The 12,516-nt window shown below is 44.2% G+C and overlaps 1 protein-coding gene across 1 annotated transcript in view; it reads left to right on the top strand.

Moving 5' to 3' along the window:
- Nucleotides 1–12,516, top strand: part of ift80 (intraflagellar transport 80 homolog (Chlamydomonas)) — a 353,657-nt gene that overhangs the window by 44,020 nt on the left and 297,121 nt on the right. The window contains exon 4 of the mRNA XM_034168293.1: nt 4,727–4,837. Within this exon, the coding sequence (XP_034024184.1) occupies nt 4,727–4,837 (111 nt within the window). The remainder of the gene's footprint in view (nt 1–4,726; nt 4,838–12,516) is intronic.

Raw genomic sequence — 12,516 nt, 5'->3', positions numbered from 1 at the left:
CCGGATAGCCCTTAGCAAAGGACCCCGGAGCCCGTACTCCCGGAGGACCCCCCACAGGGTGCCCTGAGGGACACGGTCAAACACCTTTTCCAGATCCACAAAGCACATGTGGACTGGTTGGGCGAACTCCCATGAACCCTTGAACACCGGATGGAGGGTGTCGAGCTGGTCCAGTGTGCCGCGACCAGGACGAAAACCACACTGCTCCTCCTGAATCCGAGGTTTGACTATTGATTTGAATTCTCCTCTCCAGTACTCTGGAATAGACCTTACCGGGGAGGCTGAGGAGTGTGATCCCCCTGTAGTTGGAACACACCCTCCGGTCCCCCTTCTTAAACAGAGGGACCACCACCCCAGTTTCCCAGTCCAGAGGCACTGTCCCCGACCGCCACGTCTGAAGTTTTATAAAGTGAAAATATCAGCTATATTTTTTAGTTTTAAAGTAATGCACTAATTTTGAAGGTTTTAGTGTGGACATGCTGTCTCCACAGTGCATTATGGGTAAAGCGTGTAGTTTTACTGCATTGTGTACATGGTATAAAAACAACCCTGCGTGATTTATACTGCGGGAACAATGGAACACAGCAGGAATCATAAATTGGTGTCTTGTAACGTCGTCTTGTGAGTGTGTGGCTTCCAGTCATGCTGAGTACCGTCCTGTTGCTCTGACTTGCGCTGAAACCACTTAATTCTGTCTCGAGCACAGGACACAGACAAAAATTAAACATGTTTAATTTTCGGTGTCCGATTTGCTTCGTCCTTTGCGCCCCTCGTGCTGTTGTGGCGCCAAGCTGCATCGTCTCAGCACTGAGTTGCTTCCACGTGGCGTCATCATAACGACACACAACGCAACTGGGAGCAGCCCCGGTTTGAAAGGGGCTGAAGCAACTCGAAGCAGGTCCCGTGTGGTTATGACAGATTTTGAGGGAAGAGCAGTAGCAGCGGCAGCAGCAGCTGCAGACAGCAACTTGCTGCGTGTGTGAGAGTCATAAAACGCGGGGAAGACGAAGACAACACACTGGAAATTGTTTTTTCCTTATTTATTCCTTTATTGGTTCATTCTACTGGTGCTTATAGTTGATAAAACTTGGATAACGTTACTTGCACCAGTGTGCATTATAAAATTACGTGCACCGCTCGAATAATATGTGCACAAACTAGCACATGCACGTACTATTTCAAGCCCTGGTCAACCAATCAGTGTTAGTGGAGGCTCATTTTACCCATAATCCCTTTGGCATCTGTGTGTGTTTGTTACAAAATGTCAGAATTAGTGCATTGTTTAAAATGAAAAGATATGTGTTAAATTTTAGCTTTGTACAAATGATAAAATTGACATTAATGGAGTTATTCCATCTGGTTTAATTTGATGTATAAATCAAAACCATAACTTAAAACTGCTTTATTTTCCAAGACCTCTGCCTCACAGCAGGACTGCTGTATGCTGTTAAGGAAAAATGACTTTTGTTTTTTTGGGGGTTTTTTTATGGCAGCCTGGTGGTCAGGCCCCTTTTGCTGGGGTAGAGTTGAGCTTAGTGCCTCTCAGCTGATTCACTGCTGCGAAATACATAGCAAAAAGCAGCTTACAGTAGTGGACAGGATTCACAAAGACAGAAGTGCTGACACATGTTGGGGCTTATGACCGCCTTTGACTCTACCAGATGTGATCGCAGTGTTGAAACTCAAAATTGGCTTGTTTGTAGCTGAGAGTGTACCAGAGACAATACTGAAAGTTATCGGTTAGCTGTAACCTCCGAAAAATTTTTGGGGTGTTTTATCGGTTTAGCTTTATAAAAGATAACTTTTCAGTTAGCTGATTGGTTAGCTGTGCCCACCACTGGTAGTTTCTGTTGTCATTATGTTTTAAAAAGAGTAAACGCAGTTGTTTGACAATGAATGGCTTCACACAACCACTGACCGTGAGTGGAAAAAAAAGTTTTTGAGTTGTTCATTTTCTTTGAAAAATGGGCAAAAAAATGTAAAATTCTGCCAGGGTATGTAAATTTATTAGTATCTGCTTAAAAATGACAGCTTGCATAATCTTTCCATATTCAGAAGCATAATTGTGTTGAGCTGCATGAAGCACGAGAGGGTTTTCTGTTAAGTAGAAGTAGATTTGACCTAAATGGGGCTAAATTAAAAGCATGAAACTCATTTGGGCTACTTTGAGAAGATGTTTTTCCAAATTTAGAACCAAGAGTAGCATGCTAATCTGCAGTTTTAGTCCACCAGAAATCACATACAAAATTGCATTATTAAAATGCCTATTGCCATAAATGACATATTTTCACAGTGTCATCAGTGAACATCCTAATGCCCCCCTTTCCACTTGCTTTGAAAGCTGTGTGTTTTTGCAATGTTACATAGTAGAAAAGCTTGAATCTTTGACTGGACTGGGTTGCTTGACGCGAGGACGTTTCGCTTCAAATCGCAAAAGCTTCCTCAGCTAAAATTTTTGCTCTGGTGGTCTGACTTCTGTCTTGACTCTTGTAGAGAAGAATAATCAAGAAGTCACAAAAGCTGGAGTTTTAAACCTAACCCGACCCCTCCTACTGAGAGGCAGACTGCTATAGGCCAGTGACTAAACAATAGCTCTAATTAGCACCTATTGTGCTTTAGTTAGCACCCTCCTAATGACAGGGCAGCTGTCCCTCCTAATGATGGGACGGACCCTCTCCTCATGGCTCCCTTGACAACTCTGCTGATGACGTGAATGACATTACCATGAACAAAAGACTGAAACTGCTTTGACCTGAGTACCCCATTGTAAACAGGGGATAAAGCGTGTCTCAGACCCCTCCCCGGTTAAGGCTGGGTTTCAAATGTTTCACAAAGAATGCCTCCTTGACCCCTCTCTCAAACCATTTCTTCTCTCTGGCTAATATTTTAACTTCCTTGTCCTCAAATGTGTGGTTAGTGTCTTTAAGGTGGAGATGAACTGCAGACTGAGGTCCACTGGCGCCCTCTCTGCGGTGCTGGTATAGCCTTTTGTGTAAAGGTTGTTTAGTCTCACCTATGTAGTGTTCGTTACAGTTTTCCTGACATCTGATAGAATACACTACATTGCTCTGTTTGTAACTAGGGATCCTGTCCTTAGGGTGAACTAATTTCTGTCTCAAGGTGTTAACCGGTTTAAAGTAAACTGGGATTTCGTGCTGTCTGAAGATCCTCTGTAGTTTTTCCCCTACTCCTGCTAAATAAGGGAGAGACACTCTTGTCTCTCCCTTATTTAGCAGGAGTAGGGGAAAAACAAAACACAAAAGGCTATACCAGCACCGCAGAGAGGGCACCAGTGGACCTCAGTCTGCAGTTCATCTCCACCTTAAAGACACTAACCACACGTTTGAGGACAAGGAAGTTAAAATATTAGCCAGAGAGAAGAAATGGTTTGAGAGAGGGGTCAAGGAGGCATTCTTTGTGAAACATTTGAAACCCAGCCTTAACCGGGGAGGGGGTCTGAGACACGCTTTATCCCCTGTTTACAATGGGGTACTCAGGTCAAAGCAGTTTCAGTCTTTTGTTCATGGTAATGAGTCATTCACGTCATCAGCAGAGTCGTCAAGGGAGCCATGAGGAGAGGGTCCGTCCCATCATTAGGAGGGACAGCTGCCCTGTCATTAGAAGGGTGCTAACTAGAGCACAATATGTGGTAATTAGAGCTATTGTTTAGTCACTGGCCTATAGCAGTCTGCCTCTCGGTAGGAGGGGTCGGGTTAGGTTTAAAACTCCAGCTTTTGTGACTTCTTGATTATTCTTTTCTACAAGAGTCAAGACAGAACTCAGACCACCAGAGCAAGAATTTTAGATGAGGAAGCTTCTGCGATTTGAAGCTAAACGTCCTCGCGTCAAGCAACCCAGTCCAATCGAAGATTCAAGCTTCTCTACTATGGAAACCACCTGGACAACTGAGAGCCTACACAGAAACTTTGCAATGTTACCTTGGTATGTGGGAATAAAAGATCATTTTGATTATATGGTGAAATTGTTCAGTTTGTCACTATTACATGGATATTTTCTTCCACGGTTTTAGTTGAGACAACAATTTGGATAGTTTGTAGCATTTAACATTGTTGTGTAATGAAATAACTGCATGTAAAAAGTGACACTTTAATATGGAAACCACATGACATTGATTTTAGTGGATTGTAACAATCTAGGCTGAAAGTATCTGAAAACGATGATGAAATTAGGCAGCGGACCTCTGGTTCTGTTCAGCACACCTGTGCAATAATAGCGCTGTTTAATCAGCATCATCTTCAACACCTGACAGCTGGATGGATTACCCTGACAAAGGTAAAGCAATCACTAACATGGATTTTAACAAATTTGTGAACAAATTTAACAGAAATAAGCTTTTTGTGTGCCTAGAATAAACCTTAGAGCATTTTCAAATCATGAAAAATGGGAACGATAATAAAACGTTTATACTTTTGTTAAGTGTGTAATGAGTTCCATGTGGGAAACTGACCTAGTGTTGGGGATTTAATGTTGTAAAAACCATTTTGATTCCTTTTTCTAATACAGTGATCTATTTCACTGTCAGTTTGAAAATGCGGTCTGTGTAATTGTTCCATTCATATGTCAGCATCCATTTAGTACCTACCGGTAGTTAATTACGATACACATGGTTGTTCCTGAATTATAGTCTGTAAACATCTTCGCCACACCATTCAGAACATAGAGTGTGGATTTGCTCTATAGCAAGTCTGTTTTTGTGTTGATGCAGGGAAGTTCCACCTGGTTTCCAAGATGGGGCGCATTGAGAAGAGTGTTGAAGCCCACAAAGGAGCTGTTTTAGCTGGGAGATGGAACTATGATGGGACTGCTCTCATCACAGGTAAACATGACCAGACCCACATTTTCTGCACATTGTCAAAGGTAGGGGTCTAACAATGCATCGTGAATCATCATAATCATATTGTGAAGTCTTTATTCAGTCATTTAGGTTTTTTTTATTATTATTATTAGTTTCATGATATCAGAAAAAGTCAAATACTGCATAGAAGAAATAATCTCTTGCAGAACAAATAAATTCATTCATTTTTATGTAACGGCTGAGTGGATCCTTGTCATTTGGTGCATTGGTGCTTTGTATGTCACATGGCATGGATTAATTCATCCCATTTGTGTTGCATTTGGTTCCATTTAGAGTACAAATTTGGTTCCATACGTTTGGTACCATTGCACTCTCAAGTGCGCGCTCGCACACACATACACATGCGCACGTCCTCGTGCACGCGCACATATGTGATAACGCACGCACATGTGCGCATGCACGCACTCGTGATTTGATTGAGTTAACTGACGCTGCTACACACAAAATCCACTCCGCCGTAAGCCGCCTGGATGCATGGAGAGCTGTTTACATGAAACACTGATGTGATTTTTGGTTGGACTGAGGAACGACACAAAGTCTTTTTTTTATGGAGTCTGAAGTCAGTACACAGCATCATTGGACTACACGTCACAGTGGAACACCAAAATGTAAGTCCCTTTTATGAAAATAAATATCAAATGACAATAATCTATTTTAGCCGTTATATAAAACGGCTTTGCAAAGCTCTTGATTTACCAATCGATCTACGTTCCGATCCTCACCTATGGTCATGAGATTTGGCTCCTGACCGAAAGAACGAGATCGCGAGTACAAGCGGCCGAGATAAGTTTCCTCCGCAGGGTGGCTGGGCGGTCCCTTAGAGATAGGGTGAGGAGCTCGATCACTCGGGAGGAGCTCGGAGTCGAGTCGCTGCTCCTCCACATCGAAAGGAGTCAGTTGAGGTGGCTCAGGCATCTTTTCCGGATGCCCCCTGGACGCCTCGCTGGAGAGGTGTTCCGGGCACGTCCCATTGGGAGGAGACCCCGGGGAAGACCGAGGACACGCTGGAGGGACTACATCACTCGGCTGGCTTGGGAACGCCTTGGGGTTTCCCTGGAGGAGCTGGGGGAGGTGTGTGTGGATCGGGAGGTCTGGGCGGCTTTGCTTGAGCTGCTGCCCCCGCGACCTGTCTCCGGATAAAGCGGAAGAGAATGGATGGATGGATATAAAACGGCTTCACCTCGTTGAATGGTATGTTCCAGCTTTCACCATTGAACTCATAAACATTATTTGTATAACAGTGCATCCAGAAAGTCCAGAGAGACGTATACTCTGGAAAATATGAGGTCTGTTAGAAAAGTATCCGACCTTTTTATGTTTTTTCAAAAACCTGATGGATTTGAATCACAGGTGCTTACCTGAGCCAACCTTGAATTTTTTCACGGCTGTCAATTGCGTCATTTGCTGGTAAGCGGTCTTTGTGTGAGGATGGGTGTAGTCTCTCGTAGTTTTTTCTTTGCAAGGAATTGGCGGAACGACTGGAGCAGGGCGACTGCATCAAATTTTGCCAGAAACTGGGCAACAGCCAGGTGGAAACCATTCGGATTATTCAGACGGCTTTCGGTGACGATGCTATGGGCATCACACAGATTAAGGAGCGGTACAACCGGTTTAAAGACGGCCGCACAACGGTGGAGAGCGAGCCGCGCTCCCAGCGGCCATCAACATGCTGAAATGACCAGATCATTTCCAAAGTGAACGCTGTGGTGATGTGGGACCGTCGTGTGACTATCTGAGAAATTGTGGAAGAGGTGAGCATGTCACAACATGTCCTGTGAGATTTCAACACTTCTGTTCCGCCATCAGCTTCGTGCCCAAGCCATCGGCATGAATTTCGCTGCAACTCTTTTCATGGCAAAATCTTCTGTCACAGTGGAATGTGCCAAAAAAGTGCTGATGTCCACCTCTTCCGCAATTTTTCGGATAGTCACACGACGGTCCCCCATCACCACAGCGTTCACTTTAGAGATGATCTGATCATTTCAGCATGTTGATGGCCGCCCGGAGCGCAGCGCGCTCTCCACCGTTGTGCGGCCGTCTTTAAACCGGTTGTACCGCTCCTTAATCTGTGCATTCAGAAAGTAATTACAGTGCTTCACTTTATCCACATTGTTTTGTTACAGCCTTATTCCAAAATTGAGTAAATTAATTTTTTTCCCTCAAAATTCTTCTGACAGCACCCCGTAATGGCAACATGAAAAAAGGTTGTTTTTTTTTTTTTGTTTTTTTTGTAATTTTTACAAGTTAATTAAAAATAAAAAAGAAATCACAAGTACATAAGTTTACACACCCTTCCCTCAATACTTTGTTGATGCACCTTTGGCAGCAATTAGAGTCTCAAGTCTTCTTGAATATGATGCCACGAGCTTGGCTTGGTACACCTATCTTTGGGCAGTTTTGCCAATTCTTCTTTGCAGTACCTATCAAGCTCCATTGGTTTGGATGAGAGCACCGGTGCACAGCCATTTTCAGATCTCTCCAGAGATGTTCAATCAGATTCAGGTCTGGGCTCTGGCTGGGCCACTCAAGGACATTCACACAGTTGTCCTGAAGCTACTCCTTTGATATCTTGGATGTGTGCTTAGGGTCATTGTCCTGCTGAAAGAGGAACCGTTACCCCAATCTGAGGTCAAGAGCGCTCTGGAGCAGGTTTTCATCCAGGATGTCTTTGTACATTGCTGCATTCATTTTCCCTCAATCCTGACAAGTCTCCCAGTTCCTGTTGCTGAAAAACATCCCCTCAGCATGATGCTGCCACCACCATGCTTCACTGTAGGGATGGTGCGTGTATTCCTCCAAACATGACCCCTGGCATTTACGTCATACAGTTCAATCTTTGTCTCATCAGACCAGAGAATTTTTTCTCATGGTCTGAGAGTCCTTCAGCTGCCTTTTGGCAAACTCCACGTGGGTTGCCATCTACCTTTTACGAAGGAGTGACTTCTGTCTGTTCACTCTACCATACACGCCTGATTGGTGGATTGCTGCAGCGATGATTGTCCTTCTGGAATGTTCTCCTCTCTCCACAGAGGAATGCTGGAGCTCTGACAGAGTGACCGTTGGGTTCTTGGTCACCTCTCTGACGAAGGCCCTTCTCCCCTGATCGCTGAGTTTCGATGGAAGGCCAGCTCTTGGAAGAATCCTGGTGGATCTGAACTTCTTCCATTAATGGATGATGGAGGCCACTGTGTTCATTGTTTCCTTCAAAGCAACAGAAATGTCTCTTTACCCTTCCCCAGATTTGTGCCTCGAGACAATCCTGTCTCATAGGTCTGCAGACAATTCCTTTGACTTCATACTTGGTTTGTGCTCTGACATGCACTGTCAACTGTGGTACCTTATATGTAGACAGGTGTGTTTTTTTCCATATCATGTCCAATCAACTTAATTTACCCAAGGTAGACTCCACTTAAGCTGTAGAAACATCTCAAGGATGATCAGTGGAAACAGGATGCACCTGAGCTCAATTTTGAGCTTCATGGGAAAGGCTGTGAATGCTTATACGAGGTCTGTCCATAAAGTATAGGTCCTTTTTATTTTTTTCAAAAACTATATGGATTTCATTCATATGTTTTTACGTCAGACATGCTTGAACCCTCGTGCGCATGCGTGAGTTTTTCCACGCCTGTCGGTGATGTCATTCGCCTGTGAGCACTCCTTGTGGGAGGAGTCGTCCAGCCCCTCGTCGGAATTCCTTTGTCTGAGAAGTTGCTGAGAGACTGGCGCTTTGTTTGATCAAAATTTTTTCTAAACCTGTGAGACACATCGAAGTGGACATGGTTCGAAAAATTAAGCTGGTTTTCAGTGAAAATTTTAACGGCTGATGAGAGATTTTGAGGTGACACTGTCACTTTAAGGACTTCCCACGGTGCGAGACGTCGCACAGCGCTCTCAGGCGGCGTCATCAGCCTGTTTCAAGCTGAAAACCTCCACATTTCAGGCTCTATTGATCCAGGACGTCGTGAGAGAACAGAGAAGTTTCAGAAGAAGTCGGTTTCAGCATTTTATCCGGATATTCCACTGTTAAAGGAGATTTTTTTAATGAAAGACGTGCGGACGGGTCCGCGCGTCGGCTCGCAGCCACCGCGACGCTCCGCCACAGGAAAAACACCTCTGTTGAAAGCCTTAAGGACAAGTTGGAACATGTCCAGCTGTTAAACAATTTCTCATATACTCACTCCACTGAAAGCCATCAAAAGCCGCCTGGATTTTACAAATGGTTATCACCACGGATTTGTTTTTCCTGTGCCGCCGCTCCGCGCCGGCTGCGTCCCTACGCGCGGACCCGTCCGCACGTCTTTCATTAAAAAAATCTCCTTTAACAGTGGAATATCCGGATAAATTGCTGAAACCGACTTCTTCTGAAACTTCTCTGTTCTCTCACGACGTCCTGGATCAATAGAGCCTGAAATGTGGAGGTTTTCAGCTTGAAACAGGCTGATGACGCCGCCTGAGAGCGCAGTGCGACGTCTCGCACCGTGGGAAGTCCTTAAAGCGACAGTGTCACCTCAAAATCTCTCATCAGCCGTTAAAATTTTCACTGAAAACCAGCTTAATTTTTCGAACCATGTCCACTTCGATGTGTCTCACAGGTTTAGAAAAAATTTTGATCAAACAAAGCGCCAGTCTCTCAGCAACTTCTCAGACAAAGGAATTCCGACGAGGGGCTGGACGACTCCTCCCACAAGGAGTGCTCACAGGCGAATGACGTCACCGACAGGCGTGGAAAAACTCACGCATGCGCACGAGGGTTCATGCATGTCTGACGTAAAAACATATGAATGAAATCCATATAGTTTTTGAAAAAAATAAAAAGGACCTATACTTTATGGACAGACCTCGTATGCATGTGATTTCTCAAGCCACTTTCACACATAGCACGAATGTGCCGGAAACATGCCCGGTATGGCAAATATTGCCGTAATCCGACACAGTCAGGAGGAAAAAAGGCATGGTCTGCAGTATTGGAACACAGACAGGCTGCCTCGTCCACACCTGTCAGATCGCATCCAGAGCACATGTAGACGACACAGACTGGTGTCAGACAGCCAAAGGCACTGCAGACTGCCCGATCTCCAAATGTATGGATGGCAGACCGGAGCGCTGTTTTCCTCACTCGCACGTGCGCTCTGTGCACATGTGTGGGGCTGTAATTATCACCCAGCTGTGTGTTTGTGTATGTGTGTGTGTGTGTGTGTGCGTGTGTATGCATAACGCTACATGGGCGACTAAGTGCACGCCTGCCACTGGACAGCTTCGCTCCAAAGTTTGCTGGCATTGGGCCATGCAGTCCCTTAGGGGAACTTTCTTTTTTCTCGTTTGTCCTCTTTAGGAGCGCAGTGCAACTCTGGACACCGCGATGGTTGGATTATCACATGAAATTCATTTTTTTCTTTTGGGTGAGAGGATTGTAACTGCAGGCTGCTGTCCTGGCTTCATGTCCATGTGCACTCTGTGAAACACTCCTGGACCGCTGTTGAGGTAAGTTGTATGTTTATTAATGGTGTAACGGCCTGGCAAAGTTCCATGTTACAACCCCAATTCCAATCAAGTTGAGACGTGGTATAAAATGTAAATAAAAACTGAATACAGTCATTTGCAAATCCTCTTCAACATATATTCAACTGAATATACCACAAAGACAATATATTTAATGTTCAAACTGATAAACTTTGGTTTTGTGCAAATATTTGCTCATTTTGAAATGGATACCTGCAACATGTTTCAAAAAAGCTGGGACAGTGGTATGTTTACCACTGTGTTACATCACCTTTCCTTCTAACAACACTCAGTAAGGGAACTGAGGACACTCATGACTGGGTATAAAATGAGCATCCTCAAAATTCTCAGTCGTTCACAAGCAAAGATGGGGCCAGTATCTCCACTTTGTGAACAACTGCATGAAAAAATAGTCCAACAGTTTAAGAACAATGTTTCTCAACGTTGAAATGCAAGGAATTTTAGGGATTCCATCATCTACAGTCCATAATATAATCAGAAAATTCAGACAATCGGGAGAACTTTCTACATGTAAGCAGCAAGGCCGAAAACCAACATTGAATGCCCATGACCTTCGATCCCTCAGGCGGCACTGCATTAAAAACCGACATCATTGTGTAAATGACTTTACCGTGTGTGTTCAGGAACACTTCAGAAAACCATTGTCAGTTAACAGTTTGTCGCTACATCTACAAGTGCAAGTTAAACCTCTACCATGCAAAGCAAAAGCCTTACATCAACAACATCCAGAAATGCAGCCACATTCTCTGGGCCCTGAGCTCATTTGAAATGGACAGACGTAAAGTGGAAAAGGAAAAGTGTGCTGTGGTTTGATGAGTCCTCATTTCAAATTGTTTTTGGAAATCATGGATGTCGTGTCCTCTGGACAAAAGAGGAAAAAGAACATCCAGATTGTTACCAGCGCTAAGTTCAAAAGCCAGCATCTGTGATGTTATGGGGGTGTGCTAGTGCCCATGGCATGGACAACTTACACATCTGTGATGGTACCGTCAATGCTGAAAGGTACATCCAGGTTTTGGAGCAACACATACTGCCATCCAAGCATTGTCTTTTTCAGTGATGTCCCTGCTTATTTCAGCAAGACAATGCCAAGCCACATTCTGCACGTGTTACAATAGTGTGGCTTCGTAGTAAAAGAATGCGGGTACTAGACTGGTCTGCCTGCAGTCCAGACCTGTCACCCATTGAAAATGTGTGGTGCTTATGAAGCGCAAAATATGACAACAGAGACCCCGGACTGTTGAACAACTGAAGTCGTACATCAAGCAAGAATGGGAAAGAATTCCACCTAAAAAGCTTCAACAATTAGTGTCCTCAGTTCCCACAAGCTTATTGAGTGTTGTGCTTATTGGTGATGTAACACAGTGGTAAACATACCACTGTCCCAGCTTTTTTGAAACGTGTTGCAGTCATTTCAAAATGAGCAAATATTTGCACAAAAACAATCAAGTTTATCAGTTTGAACATTAAATATCTTGTCTTTGTGGTGTATTCAATTGAATATAGGTTGAAGAGGATTTGCAAATCATTGTATTCTGTTTTTAATTTAGATTTTACACAACATCCCAACTTCATTGGAATTGGGGTTGTATATCTCCTCCAGAGTTAGAAGGTGAATATTTATTGCAGCGTGACAGCCGTCCAGCTCTGACCATGGCGCGTGCATTGATGTGTTACTGCGCACCACATTGAAGCGCAGCTGCCTGTGTTATGGTGGAGACAGTAGTTCACATTATTTACATTGCCCATGGGAAGGAATGGACAAATATCTTTACTGTAAGGTCCGTTGTTGATACAACAGCCTGTTCAGCTTTGCGGCAGCATAAGCGCATTAGCGCACAGAGCTTTCTGTTTGATAGCTGCTGTTCACATTCACTGTACATGATAATTCATAATCATTATCATGTTGAAGTGTGCCACATACATTGCCACAGTTCTTTGCGCTCCAGGGGGTGGGGGTGGACATTATTATATGTGGCACGTGCAGGTCATGTCGGTAGGAATACCATGCCAGATCTGTCTCAAGTTTCCCTTGTATACGCTCAGATCATTTCGGATCCCGTTTTGCCACCATCAGAATATATAAATTGCGGTTAGTTGGTGCTCAGATAGCACATAGA

The sequence above is a fragment of the Thalassophryne amazonica genome, chromosome 4 (assembly GCF_902500255.1).
Source record: "Thalassophryne amazonica chromosome 4, fThaAma1.1, whole genome shotgun sequence".
NCBI classification, from domain to species: Eukaryota; Metazoa; Chordata; class Actinopteri; order Batrachoidiformes; family Batrachoididae; genus Thalassophryne; species Thalassophryne amazonica.
Note: the sequence above shows the minus strand (reverse complement) of the source record. Positions and strands in the feature narration are given on the sequence as shown.